Source organism: Pelmatolapia mariae, linkage group LG16_19, assembly GCF_036321145.2.
Source record: "Pelmatolapia mariae isolate MD_Pm_ZW linkage group LG16_19, Pm_UMD_F_2, whole genome shotgun sequence".
In the NCBI taxonomy this organism is placed as follows: domain Eukaryota; kingdom Metazoa; phylum Chordata; class Actinopteri; order Cichliformes; family Cichlidae; genus Pelmatolapia; species Pelmatolapia mariae.
The window spans coordinates 10933675-10948282 of NC_086241.1; the positions used below are offsets into that span (position 1 = coordinate 10933675).

The window sequence follows — 14608 nt, forward strand, 5'->3', positions numbered from 1 at the left end:
GTTAGTGTGTAGTGTAGTCATTGTTCTGTTTTGTGTGTCAGCTATACTGATGAATGTCATAGTTGCTCCAAAAAAGCTGCCAAAAGCAGATTCCAGTGTAAATGCTGTCTCCACATGGAAAACAGGACTGATACACCTCCTGCTGTCAGACCTGCAGGGTTTAGGCCTGTGTTGTTGTCCTCTGTCATACAATTTAAAGAAACAATTTTTTGGAGTGGCACAAATCGTTTGTGTGCCTTCCTATTTGATGCAGCATACCTGATTGTTGTGTAAATAGTTTTAAATGGTTATATAAAAAATGCATGAGGCCGTGGCTGCATTTTTAGGTAAATAGTACCATATAACTTTGTTGTTTGTTAAAATTATGCATAATTTGTAGAAATGTACAATTTCTATTTGCATTTGAAAACATTGATGGAGAAACTTTGATTTCCCTTAAGACTAAGAAAAAGTTATCTTCTTCCTCTACAGTACTAAAGACTTGTAATAACTGATGTGTTGATGTAATAATTTTACAGTGTACCTTATTTAAAACAAACAAAAAAGTCAGACATGACTGTAAATAGAAAAAAATGCCATTGATTGGCCCTCCTCCTCCTCCTCCTCTGTGTTGCAGCTATAAATATTAGCAGAAGCTTATTTTTGTCTTGTTCAACCTGCAGGGAAGCAGCTGAGTTTAATGTTATGTGTTCTTACTATCTAAAAATCTGTGTAACTGAATCTTAAATGTTTTAAAGTATAAAACTACTTGCTGTTTGTTTTTGATTGCTAATGTGGACATTGTACAACAGGTGCAACAGCTGCTGAGAAAGAACGTGCCATAATCAGGTAACGTGTGTGTAAAACAGCATTTGAACATTATAATAGAAACGTTGGTCAGCAGTTTATACCTGGTCCTCGTATTCCTGTCTAATGAATATAATATATCATTATTACTGATCTATCTTATCCACTGTGACATATTATGGAGAAAATGGGAAACTCAAGTGAGACTGTGTCATTTGTGCTGGCTGCTTATGGAAATATTGGAGAGTTAAAATACCTTTATTTCATCATAATACTGGTCTGGTACCTCTCTATATGTGTGGCCAACACAGTCCTTATTGTGGTCATACGTGTGGACAGAAGACTGCATGAGCCAATGTATATACTGCTTTGTAATTTATGTGTGAACGAAATAAATGCCAGCACATCACTGTATCCTCTTTTGCTCTCACAGATGTTTTCAGACAGCCACGAGGTGACTGTGCCGTGGTGTTTTCTGCAGATGTGTTGTATGTACACATCTGCACCTGCTGAATTTTGTAGTTTAGCAGCCATGGCCTATGACAGATATATCTCAATCTGTCATCCATTTAGCTATAATATCATTATGAACACAGAGAGAGTGTTTTTGTTGATTCTGCTTGTGTGGGTGTATTCATTTCTTAGTTTTATTTTCTCATATTCGTTCATCTTCAGTTTGAAGTTTTGTGGAAATATTATTCACAACGCGTATTGTGACCACCAATTAATGATTAGACTTTCATGTTCTGTTCCAATCCAAAGCTTTATTTCTAACATATCCTTTCTCTTATTGAGTGTTTTCATTCCCTTTAGTCTCATTTCAGTCTCTTACATGAAGATTTTGACAGTTTGTCGAAAAACATCAAAAGAAAACAAGCAGAAAGCCGTGACTACCTGCACCCCTCAGATCGTCTCTGTGTCAAATCTGTTTGTCGGGTGTACTTTTTACTATATTGACTTCAAGTTTATAGTTTCTCAGGTACCAGATGAAGTTCGTGTAATTTTGTCTATGTATCTCCTCATTTTTCAACCTATGCTCACCCCATTTATGTATGGATTTAATTTACCAAAGATAAGACAATCATATCAAAGGTCTCTGTTTAAGAGAAAATAAATATCTTAGAGCATCTTTGCTCTGTAGGAGAATAACATTCATCAATCATATTATGGTTCAGAGATATATTTGAAACTCCAAAAGACCCATGCAATTCTTTCTTTTTAAAATAATCTGGCAAAAGCTACTTTGCAACATGTAATATTCTCTGAACTCTAAACAAAGAAACTAATTAAATACTCCAAATATATGTCTTTAAATGAATTTATTAAAATAAACTATCAGGCTCATATCACCATGTAACCCTCTCTAGTGTTTTATTGCGGTTAGGTAGGAAACAACATTTTTGGTTGTTATACTCTCCTTAAAATTGTTGTTTTATATTTTTAAGTGTTCCTCTGCTCCAGTTAACTTGACTCATGTTAGTTATAGTATAAAATACTCATCTGATTATTTGACCAGTCAGGGATTAAAACACCAACCTTCCATTTACTAAATGATCTGCACTACCTCCTGAGCTACAGCCACCACAGAGCACTGAGTTATGATCATTGCTCATGAACTTATACCAACGTACAGCAAATGCACACAAGATCTTTTCACTGGATGCAATGTTACTCCAAAGCCCAAAGAAGAGAGATGTGATATTCAAACCCTTTTCATGAAGTCCCACACAGAACACAGGAACACATAGGCCTACAATCATAATACAGACTAAGTCATGCATGAACACACACACACAAACAGGACCCCAGTTATTTTGTTATAAGAAAATCAAGGAACCAGTTTACTTTGCCTAGTGCCAGTCCTGGGAAAAATGGCTGAAAGAGAGCCCCTAATTGACAGGCCTTAGCACCTGAGGACCACCACTGACAGGAGGTACCATAGAGGAAATCTGACATTATTCCAAGGGAGGCTGAGGCTGTTGAGTCCAAATAGACTGTATTATTGCACACCTGCAATAAAGAGGCAGCTGCATGAAGCTGTAGTACAGCTACACTATATGTTTAGAGTAGTGTTGGTAGGACAAGCATAGTGCAGTTATAGCAGAAACTCAGGTGTGGGAGGCCATGGAACAAGACGTAGGGCCTACTGGGTGTCATTTTGGCAAAACTTAAGTTGACTCAGGAGAAGAAAACAGTCCTCTACTCACATAAAGTATAGTGCTGGTCGGGTGCCACTTACTTTAAATTAAGATACCAAGATAGCAACAAACTCTGTGATACAGTGGAATGGATCTACTGACTTGAGGGCAAATCTGCTCCACTGTGTCACTCAATTCTAGCTATACGGACAGGATTTGACCCACCTGCAGACAGCACATCATCAAACAGTGGACTGTTCAGCAAACACTTCCTTTTTTTAATCTCCAAATTTTACGACTGGCTCTCACACAGAAAATACTGAACTGGACAATAGCATTTTCCCCAAAAGAAAAATATGTCAAAAAATATATCTTGTCATATATGCTCGTTCATGGTGTTACCTGTTCAATGAAATTTTACTGGTAGGGGATAATGAAGGTAATTCATTTTGTTGCCATTTTTATTAGGAAATGTGAGATTGTGTCAAGCTGACACAATAGCATGAGCTGTTTATAGCACAACAGACACCAACCAGCAACCACCTTACAGCCACAGATGGAAGCTGCAACCTCAACAATGGAGGTGTGGAATATTAATTCGAGCCCAGTTGGACCAAAAGTCTTCTCCCATGGCCTCACAAAACTCCTTCCACTCCTACATTTTTGATTTAGCTCATGTTAGAACTGCACACTGCTTGGCCTGCCAGAAACTGTCAGCTGCCTCAGGAGTCTAACAGACTCAATTCAGTGTCCACCATCTGGTTCGGAGATTACCACCACTACAGACAGAAACTACCTTGCGGCCACAATTTTGTGCAGCTACTTCAACTTTGAATAGGTAGAATATGGTCCACTCTGACTCAATGTCGTCAGCTTTCCTTGGAAAACTGTTGAAGTTCTGCTGGAGGTGGGAGTCGAAGATGTCACGGACAGGTGCTTCTGCCGGGTGTTCCCAGCGCAGCCTCACTATATTCCTCCTTGGCGCTCCATCCGCAGGGAATTAAAATAGCATCAATCGTCAGGTAGAAGTTCAGAGAAGATGCTACACTCACCAGTACTCAGAGAGAAAATCCAGTCTTTGAGATTTCCTGTGTTATTCACTGGTTCACTGGTGCTTTTTGGTAATCTCAGTCAATGCTGAACGTGCTCCTGTGACTAGCCAGCATGTCATGGAGTGGGTTGGAGGTATTATCCACCATTGTGCTTTTTTAGTGGACAACATCCACCTCTCGGACAGCACCCTAAGGGAGTTAAGCTCCGTCCCCACAGCATTACTGGCCTTGTGGATCAGTTTATTGAGCCTGTTGGCATCTGCGACCCTCAACCTGCTGCCCAACATGCAATAGCATAAAGGATGGCACTGGCCACAGCAGACTCGTAAAAAATCCTGAGCATTGTCTGACAAATGTTGAAAGACCTCAGTCGCCTTAGAAAGTAGACATGCATCTGGGCTGTGTATGTGTACTCCAATGTATTTATAGGCCTCCACAATGTCAACATCAACCCCCTGGATTGATTCCAAATGACCCTTTTTTTCCTAAAAGGGTGTGTTCTATTGTGAATGACATATGGGTTTATGAGATTTGCAAATGACTACATTCTTTTTTATTTAAATTTTGCACTGTTCAAACTTCAAAAACGTATTTTTTTTATAGAATATATGAAGATCAAATGCAGCTATGTTTGACATTTCACCACTCTACAACTAAGTACCTGTAGATTCAAATTCCATTTTGAACCACATGACAAAGATTTAGAGAAACATGTAGAGACATTTGACTTTCCCTTAAGAACCACACAAAAGTTGTCTTCCTCTACCGTTTTGGAAACCTATGGTAACTGATGAAAACTGTGTTGATGTTGTAATTTTAAAAAGCAGCATACTCAAAACAAATGTCAGAAACAGACAAGAAAATAAAAGGAACGTATGCTATTTTCTCCAACCTTGACCCACCCACTCCATTCCTTCTGCTCTTTGCTGCAGCTATAAAAGTTTGCAGAGGGTTTTGTCTCATTGAGTTGGGAGGGAGTATAATGAGCATAATGTTATGTTATAATGTCATTTGTTCTTCAGTTCAAATTAATTTCTCGGCTTGAATCTTGAACCTTATATAAAAATCGTTACTGTTTATTGTTTCACTGCTAATGTGAACATTTTGTCACAGGAGTCACACCTGCTGAGAAGGAATACGTCTTAATGACATAATTATTTGTAAAACAGAGACTTTTATTGGCTTTGACTGTAAATTCTGTGACTCTCAGGCAACTTGACTTGCGTGAAGTGTTTCCAGCTGGGCGTCATGTACCTGGAGTCGAGTGTTTTGACCGATGCATGAAACTATACATTTTTAGACATCAGTTTTCATTGTGAGTATTTATTACAAGGTGTGCTGCAGGGAAAAGCCTGTTCTAACGTTTGAGTCTAAGGTTTATTTTGAGCAATCTTTTTTGCTTCTCATACGTAAACTCTCTCCATACGCTTTCACATGATTCTTGCGTAGGTGATAGGGTCTGAGGTGGGGACTGGTTTCCTGCATAATTTGCATAGTCCAGTTTTCTGCTCCTTGTAAGACTTTTCATAACCAAACCATGTCCATGCTACAGAGGAAGTCCCTCGTTTAGAAAAAGGTCCTCAATTTTCTTTTGGCTGGTCTGGCAGAGCCATACACTGGGTTTACCGTCGTTGTTGCCACAACGCATAAAAAACAGTCACCTGTCCATCCATAGTGTGGTTATTTTAAATAGAAGAGAAAGAGAGAATTTTAAGAAATTAATATAGCCACTACAGTGATCGTCAAAATGATGAAAAAATATTGCCGTAAACAGTTTATTTTGCTACACCACGAAACAAATGATAGCACAATATAAATCGATAGACTTTTTCATATCATCATCCCATATATATTGTTATATCGAACAGCCCTAGTTGGGTGATATGTAAAAAATTCCCAACTGACATTAAAATCGTCAGTCCAATAATCGACAATGGGCGATATATTCGCGCATGCGAAAACTTTTTGATGGATGGAGCAATGTAATCATTCACAGACTGATTTGCGCGTTTACAACACAGAAGAAGTCCAAACATGGTGAAACTAATTTCCCCAAAAAATGAGGGCTGTCAGGGTTAATGTGTTAATGCGGCTTTAAAGCTGTTATCAAGATTAAAGAGATTAAAAGTTTTAATGCGCTCTACCCATCTGGAGCGCAGAATGATTGAATGAATGACTGACTCAATGAATTTTGAGTCAGTCTGCGCTCCAGATGGGGTTAATTGTGAATCGCATTAGTTGTGATGATGGCACGTTAACGCTGACAGCACTAAAAAAATTTATAAAGTCGCCAATTTGGGATTTCTTTGGCTTTAAACCAGATGTAAGAGGTAAACATAGGCATGTAACCAAAGCGGTGTGCTTGTGCAGATGTATAGTGCGAGCAAAGTACTCAAACACGACTAACTTGCATGAGCATGTACGTGTCTACCATCCGCCTGAGTATGCTAGGCTATCACCAGCTTCTGCAGCTCCATCAAAAAGCATTTGGGCGCACTCTGAGGAGGGTGCATTTGCTTGTGGTTGAAAGAGGGTGCTGTTGAAACAGCGCTATTATTTTTTTCTGTTGACCTCTTCTATTAGCTCCATCATTATTAGCAAACTTACTCATGGGCAAATAAATAGTCTAAATATTTGTCCACTAGCCCAATAACCTAAACAATCACACATATAAAATCTGTATTAAGTGTCTCTGAGTCTCCATACAGTATGGTGTCAGTGATCCAAAGTCTCAAGTCAAGAGTCAGAAGAGCAACTCAAGCTCACTTTTTCTTGGAGAAGTAGAGAGAAAAAATGGAAAAGATAATTTACTGGGTGCACCCTTAGTTCTTTTTCTACTATCAGAGCTGTTATGTGGTCTGAGGGTGGGGTCCTACCAAACCATGAATCTTCAAAGGAGTAGTTGTTGTTGTTGTTTGGCAAATTCCCAAATCTAGCAGAATGTCAACAAGCATTCTGAGGGAGGAAGACAGTCTATTTTTTCTTCCAGGAAGATGCTGGGAAGATCAAATCTGAATTTACTATGTTTTTCAACTCCATTTTTGAGGCAGCTCCACACATCTGTAGCTGCAAGGTAGTTGTTTCCTGTTGTTACAAAAATACCCAAACCAGAGGTGGATGTGAGGTGTTAGTGCCATTGCTACTAGCCATTTGATGCACTTAGCACTAGCCACAAAAACATTGCTCGCAAGAAGTGTGACTTGTTCCTGGTGGGACTTCACCAGGGCTCTCCATTGCTATTGTTTATGTTCATCATTTTTTTGGATAGAATTTCTTGGCAGATTCAAGTGCAGAAGGGTTCCACTTTGGTGGTGTCAGGATCTCAGCTTAAATGATTTGGTTTTGTTGGCTCTATTACTACTGTGGGGGAAATCAGCTTTTCGTTCGTATCCCAACCATAGAAAAAAAAGGGGGTGATAATGCCTTTGTTTGCAGTGGACCAAGACGACTTGGAAGGGAAACACCAGCTGAATAGTGTGATCTCTTAGCAGAGATCGAAAGGCGGATTGTGAGAAAGTTTTAGAGCAGAGGGCATGTTCCAGTTCCCCTATGACGTCCAGAGATAAGGAGTAGGTTGTAAAGAAGAATAGAAAAGCAGGAAACTACAAAGGAACAGTTGGGGAGTGTACCCTTCTATGTGAACATTTGGGGGGGTGTCCTTGGGTGTGCTTGATAAGGAAAAAACATGTATTCTTTTTATGACTTGTTTTGCTGACTGTAGCGAGCATGAGGGTGGGCTCACCTGTAGCCCCTGTGACTAAGCATGTAAGCTAAAGGTTGCAAGATGCTTGTGTGACTACTAGATAACTATAGGGGCAGTCCCTTAAGGAAGCGCTCAGAGCCTTTATAATAAACAGACTGAGGAATTGCTCCTCAGATCCACTGCTGTGGCTGCATGTAGTGTGATCTCCCAATGCGCATTGGTAATAAAGCTTTGATGAAAGGATACTTCAGCCTCATCTGACTCTTCTTCTCCAGCTGCATTATTAAAGGATCGGTGAGGTTGAGAATTGAACCTCAGCAACCTCCTCTGTGTTGCAGCTATAAATATTAGCAGTAGCTTATTTTTGTCTTGTTCAATCTGGAGGGAAGCAGCAGAGTTTATTGTTATGTGTTCTTAATATGTAAGAATCTTTGTAATTGAATCTTAAATATTTTAAAATATAAAACTACTTGCTGTTTGGTTTTGATTGCTAATGTAGACATTGTACAACAGGTGCAACAGCTGCTCAGAAGGAACGTGCCATAATCAGGTAACATGTGTGTGTCAAACAGCATTTGAACATCATAGTAGAAACGTTTCTCAGCAGTTTATACCTGGTCGTTGTATTGCTGTCTAACGAATGTAATATATCATTATTGCTGATCTATCTTTGTCACCGTGGGATATTATGGAGAAAATGGAAAACTCAAGTGAGATTGTGTCATTTGTGCTGTCTGCTTTTGGAAATGTTGGGGAGTTAAAATACCTGTATTTTGTTATAATATTGGTCTGGTACATCTCTATATGTGTGGCCAACACAGTCCTTATTTTGGTCATACGTGTGGACAGAAGACTGCATGAGCCAATGTACATACTGCTTTGTAATTTATGTGTGAATGAAATAAATGCCAGCACATCACTGTATCCTCTTTTGCTCTCACAGATGTGTTCAGACAGCCACGAGGTGACTGTGCCGTGGTGTTTTCTGCAGATGTGTTGTTTGTACACAAGTGCTTCTGTTGAGCTTTGTAGTTTAGCAGCCATGGCCTATGACAGATATATCTCAATCTGTCATCCATTACGCTATAATGTTATTATGACGACAGAGAGAGTGTTTTTGTTGATTCTGCTTGTGTGGGTGTATTCATTTCTTAGTTTTATTTTCTCATATTCATTCATCTTCAGTTTGAAGTTTTGTGAAAATATTATTCACAACACATATTGTGACCACCAATTAATAATTAGACTTTCGTGTTCAGTTTCAATCCAAAGCTTTATTTCTGATATATCCTTCGCAACTGTGAGTGTTTTCATACCCTTCAGTTTCATTTTAGTCTCCTACATGAAGATTTTGACAGTCTGTCGAAAAACATCGAAAGAAAACAAGCAGAAAGCTGTGACTACTTGCACTCCTCAGATCATCTCTGTGTCAAACCTGTTTGTCGGGTATATATTTTACTTTATTGACTTCAGGTTTGTAGTTTCTCAGGTATTAGATGAAGTTCATATAATTTTGCCTATGTATGTCCTCATTTTTCAACCAATGCTCACTCCATTTATGTATGGATTTAATTTGCCAAAGATAAGGCAATCATATCAAAGGTTTCTGTTTGAGAGAAAATAAAAGTCTTTGTTCAGCAGATTTACTTAAATTCACAAAATAACCATGCAATTCACTTTTTTTAAATAACTTTGCAAAGAACTACCTGGCAACATGTAATTTTCCTAATTCTAAACAAAGCAATTTATTAAACACTCCAAAATTGTGTCTTTTTTTGAATTTATTTAAAATAAACTAACAGGCTCATGTCACAGTGTAGCCCTGTATAGTATTGTATTGCTCTTAAACAGGAAACCAAATTTTGGTTCTTACACTGTCCTTAACATCGTCACCCCAGAACAGTGAGAGAGGGAATATATATCCAGACAGATCATGCTCATGAACTTATACCAACGTACAGCAAATGCACACAAGATTTTTTCACTGGATGCAATGTTACTCCAAAGGCCAAACTACAGAATTGTGATATTCAATCCCTTTTCATGAAGTTCCACATAGAACACAGGAACACATTCACAAATGCAGACTAACTCATGCATGAACACACACAGAAACAGAACTCCAGTTATTTTGTTATAAGAAAATCAAGGAACCGGGTTTCTTTGCCTAGTGCCAATTCCAGAATTGGGTGAGACAGTGGAGCGGATTTGCCCTCAAGTCAGTAGATCCATTCCACTGTATAACAGAGTCTGTTGCTATCTTGGTATTTTAAATTAAAGTAAGTGGCACTGCCTCCTCGTGCAGGTGCCACATTATTGCAGGTGTGTTGCTGTAATTCCAAAGTGGTTGCTGCCTGTAGTAATGGTAATCCCTGAATGAGATAGTGGGCACTAAATTTCACTATATATTTAGATTAGGTCTAGTAGGACAAGTATAATGCAGTTATAAAATCAGCTAAAGATTATGTTCCGCTCTTCTCCCCTCTGCTCTTGTTCCCTTTTCTGGGAGGCAGTGGGGAGGAAGAGCATACAGCCTGATCCGGCGGGGAGGTGTGGGAAGCCAGATCGGGCGCTCCCCTTCCAGCCCTCCTCTCTGCTCTCTCCTATCTTATCTTACTTACTTGTCTTACTTCTCTCTCTCACCTTTTCTGTCCCTTTGAAGAAATGAGGCTCCATGAATGTTAAAGAGGTAAGTATTTCTCAGTTGCAGTGAATAGATAGAATAAACTGTAGAAAACTAAACAGCAGAAAGAAGAAGAGAAATAACAATTTTAACATAAACCAGTGACACACTCTGGGGCCTGATCAACCCTGGCAGGGCCTCCTTGGATGATTGTGTCTAGTGATAATGGCCGGAAAACCACTGAAACATGAACCCAAGGTCCACTACTGACGATGTGCTCCAAATTTTAATATGATAATGTAGATCAGATCTCTAATCCCTAAACCTAACCAAGGAAAAATGGCAGATTAGCTTGGGTAAAAGAACGAAAGTTGAGGCACACAACGATGTGTGCCGCTGGTAAAGTTTCTGGGCTGCTTTTCCTCATAACAGCCATCCCCCAAGATTTTCTCCATTTAAAGCAATGCATTGTCAGGGATTTTAACATCTAGTCCTTTTACCGAAAAAGGAAAATCTCAGGTGTGGGAGGCCATGGAACAAGACGTAGGGCCTACTGGGTGTCATTCTGGCAAAACTTAAGTTGACTCAGGAGAAGAAAAAAGTCCTCTACACACATAGAGTATATTGCTGGTCGGGTGCCACTTACTTTAATTTAAGATACCAAGATAGCAACAGGCACTGTGATACAGTGGAATGGATGTACTGACTTGAGGGCAAATCTGCTCCACTGTGTCACTCAATTCTGGTTATGCGGACAGGATTTGACCCACCTGCAGACAGCACATCATCAAACAGTGGACCTACTGTTTAGCAAACACTTCCTTTTTTTAATTTCCAAATTTTACGAGTGGCTCTCATACAGAACGTACTGAACTGGACAATAGCAAAAGAAAAATATGTCAAAAAATATGTCTTGTCATATATGCTTCATTCATGGTGTTACCTGTTCAGTGAAATTATAGTGGTAGGGGATAATGAAGGTAACTCCGTCCACAACCAGTCCAGACAATCTTCTATACTAAAGAGCAGACCATCCGTTCCTTCAGTTGTTTTTAAGTTTTTTATAAGTGCTCAGTTTATTCACCAAGTTCAAAAGTCTGCATCTCTAAGGGGGCACTAATGTTTATGAAATTGTGGAACTCATCAGGAATGTTATTATTAATGATGAAAGGTGTAATGATACCTTTGGTGATAAAGGTTTTAGAATGAATGAATGGTATGTACATCTACAGATGAGAATTTGCATGTGTGTAAAAAAGATTTGTGTTTGTAAAAAAATATTTACATGAGTTACAATATTTTTTGCTAAGGTCTGGTTACAGATACAAAGAAAAAATAAAAAAAAAACTCTGCGCTCAGGTTCCTTGGCTGTGTGTGGATTTCAACTTACAAGTACAAATTTTGACCCGATTTTTCTTCCTTTCAGTTGATTGGTCAATGTCATGTCAATCACAAATTTAGCACTCCTTCAACAGCCAAACACATCTGTTCGCTGATTGGATTGTTACATTTGTGATTGACATGACATTGACCAATCAGTTGAAAGGAAGAAAAATCAGGTCAAAATTTGCAGCGTGTGAGCTGTCAGTAATTGAGATATCTTGTGTGAGATAAGAGCGCCTTTGTAAATAGTTGTTTAAACATTGCTTGTAATTGTGTATTCACTGAGCACTGCAGCAGATTTGGTAGGAGTGAGAAGCCCTTTTTTTGTTGAACCCTTTTTCTCATGTTTTTGACAAGGGAGTGTAGGTTAGAAAATTGTCTTTTGTTTGCATTTGTTTTAAAAGGAAAGCTTAAGGAACAATAGAAATCTTTCTCTTTGTTATTTTGGACACGGCTCATGTCCGGAGTAAATAAATTGCTGCTAGCACCTTCATGCGCCTTTTGCTGACCTTTCTCAGGAGTGGTTGGAGCGGGGAGTTGCACCTTCATGTTGGGTCCCGGTTACTCCTAGGCCGGGACATAACACCATGCGGGACGCGTCCCTAGGAATGCTATCAAAGTCTGCCAGAAGTGAGATTCTAGGATCTCGCTGACTGGGCCTCTGCTAGGAATTCCCAGCGCACCCTTACTATACACTTGGGTGTGCCTGGTCTGTCCAGCATCCTCCCCCCGCCACCTGATCCAACTCACCACCAGATGGTAATCAGTTGATAGCTTAGTGCCAATCTTCACTCAAGTGTACAGAACATACAGAACTGATGATACAATTACAAAATCAATCATCCTGGTCCCATGTGCACCCTATGGACAAATGGTGGTTTGCACATTCATCCAGTAACAGAACACTGTTCAGGTTCAGGTCAGGCACATCAGGTTTTGTTGACTTGTATATTTGACAATTGAGTTCAGTGGATCATAGTGCAACATAAAATGACAATGAATTTGAATGTCTAAGCTTAAATTAAGTTTTAGGCTGTTTCAAAACATTTGTGGAGAAATTTGAATTCCCTTAATAATAAGAAAAAAGTTATCTTCTACAATACTAAAGACTTGTAATAACTGATGTGTTCATGTAATAATTTTACAGTGTACCTTATTTAAAACAAACAAAAAAGTCAAACATGACTGTCAATAGAAAAGAATGCCATTGATTGGCCCTCCTCCTCCTCCTCCTCCTCTGTGTTGCAGCTATAAATATTAGCAGAAGCTTATTTTTGTCTTGTTCAACCTGGAGGGAAGCAGCTGAGTTTATTGTTATGTGTTCTTAATATCTAAGAGTCTGTGTAATTGAATCTTAAATGTTTTAAAATATAAAACTACTTGTTGTTTGTTTTTGATTGCTAATGTGGACATTGTACAACAGGTGCAACAGCTGCTGAGAAGGAACGTGCCATAATCAGGTAACATGTGTGTGTAAAACAGCATTTGAACATCATAGTAGAAACGTTTCTCAGCAGTTTATACCTGGTCCTCGTATTCCTGTCTAATGAATATAATATATCATTATTACTGATCTATCTTTGTCACTGTGTGATATTATGGAGAAAATGGAAAACTCAAGTGAGACTGTGTCATTTCTCCTGGCTGCTTATGGAAATGTTGGAGAGTTAAAATACCTTTATTTCATCATCATACTGGTCTGCTACATCTCTATATGTGTGGCCAACACAGTCCTTATTGTGGTCATACGTGTGGACAGAAGACTGCATGAGCCAATGTATATACTACTTAGCAATTTATGTGTGAATGAAATAAAAGCCAGCACATCACTGTATCCTCTTTTACTCTCACAAATGTTTTCAGACAGCCATGAGGTGACTGTGCCGTGGTGTTTTCTGCAGATGTGTTTTATGTATACAAGTGCACCTGCTGAATTTTGCAGTTTAGCAGCCATGGCCTATGACAGATATATCTCAATCTGTCATCCATTACGCTATAATGTTATTATGACGACAGAGAGAGTGTTTTTGTTGATTCTGCTTGTGTGGGTGTATTCATTTCTTAGTTTTATTTTCTCATTTTCATTCATCTTCAGTTTGAAGTTTTGTGGAAATATTATTCACAACGTGTATTGTGACCACCAATTAATAATTAGACTTTCATGTTCAGTTTCAATCCAAACCTTTATTTCTAACATATCCTTTGCCATTCTGAGTTTTTTCATACCCTTCAGTTTCATTTTAGTCTCTTACATGAAGATTTTGACAGTTTGTCGAAAAACATCGAAAGAAAACAAGCAGAAAGCCGTGACTACTTGCACCCCTCACATCATCTCTGTGTCAAACCTTTTTGTCGGGTGCATTTTTTACTTTATTGACTTCAGGTTTTTAGTTTCTCAGGTACCAGATGAAGTTCGTATAATTTTGCCTATGTATGTCCTCATTTTTCAACCAATGCTCACCCCATTTATGTATGGATTTAATTTGCCAAAGATAAGACAATCATATCAAAGGTTTCTGTTTGAGAGAAAATAAATGTCTTTGTTCAAAATGAGGCTGTCTTAGGGCATCTCTGCCATGTAGGAGAATAACATTCAGCAGTCATATTATGGGTCAGAGACATATTTGAATTCACACCAATGCAATTCTTTATTTTAAAATAATTTTGCAAAAGCCACTTTGCCACATGTAATATTCCCTGGATACTAAACAAAGCAATTTATTAAATACTCTAAAATTGTGCCTTTTTATGAATTTATTTAAAATAAAGTACATATATATGTAGACAGATCATGCTCATGAACTTTTACCAACGTACAGCAAATGCACACAAGATCTTTTCACTGGATGTAATGTTACTCCAAAGGCCAAACAACAGACATGTGATATTCATCCTATTTCATCAAGTTCCATATAGAACACAG

The 14608-nt window shown here is 38.6% G+C and overlaps 3 protein-coding genes across 3 annotated transcripts; all 3 read left to right on the forward strand.

Moving 5' to 3' along the window:
- The first annotated feature begins 973 nt into the window (after nt 1–973).
- LOC134644769 (olfactory receptor 11A1-like) lies at nt 974–1900 on the forward strand. Its single transcript, XM_063497822.1, has one exon. The coding sequence runs from the start codon at nt 974–976 to the stop codon at nt 1898–1900; it is 927 nt and encodes a 308-aa protein (XP_063353892.1).
- A 6476-nt stretch (nt 1901–8376) lies between these two features.
- LOC134644220 (putative gustatory receptor clone PTE01) lies at nt 8377–9303 on the forward strand. The gene has a single exon (XM_063497032.1). The coding sequence runs from the start codon at nt 8377–8379 to the stop codon at nt 9301–9303; it is 927 nt and encodes a 308-aa protein (XP_063353102.1).
- Nucleotides 9304–13292: 3989 nt separating this feature from the next.
- LOC134646117 (olfactory receptor 4D1-like) lies at nt 13293–14219 on the forward strand. Its single transcript, XM_063499822.1, has one exon. The coding sequence runs from the start codon at nt 13293–13295 to the stop codon at nt 14217–14219; it is 927 nt and encodes a 308-aa protein (XP_063355892.1).
- Nucleotides 14220–14608: the final 389 nt, after the last annotated feature.

Bases quoted from the DNA above. Each gene is read 5' to 3' on its own strand.
- LOC134644769 (XM_063497822.1), top strand. From the start codon at position 974: ATGGGAAACTCAAGTGAGACTGTGTCATTTGTGCTGGCTGCTTATGGA.
- LOC134644220 (XM_063497032.1), top strand. From the start codon at position 8,377: ATGGAAAACTCAAGTGAGATTGTGTCATTTGTGCTGTCTGCTTTTGGA.
- LOC134646117 (XM_063499822.1), top strand. From the start codon at position 13,293: ATGGAAAACTCAAGTGAGACTGTGTCATTTCTCCTGGCTGCTTATGGA.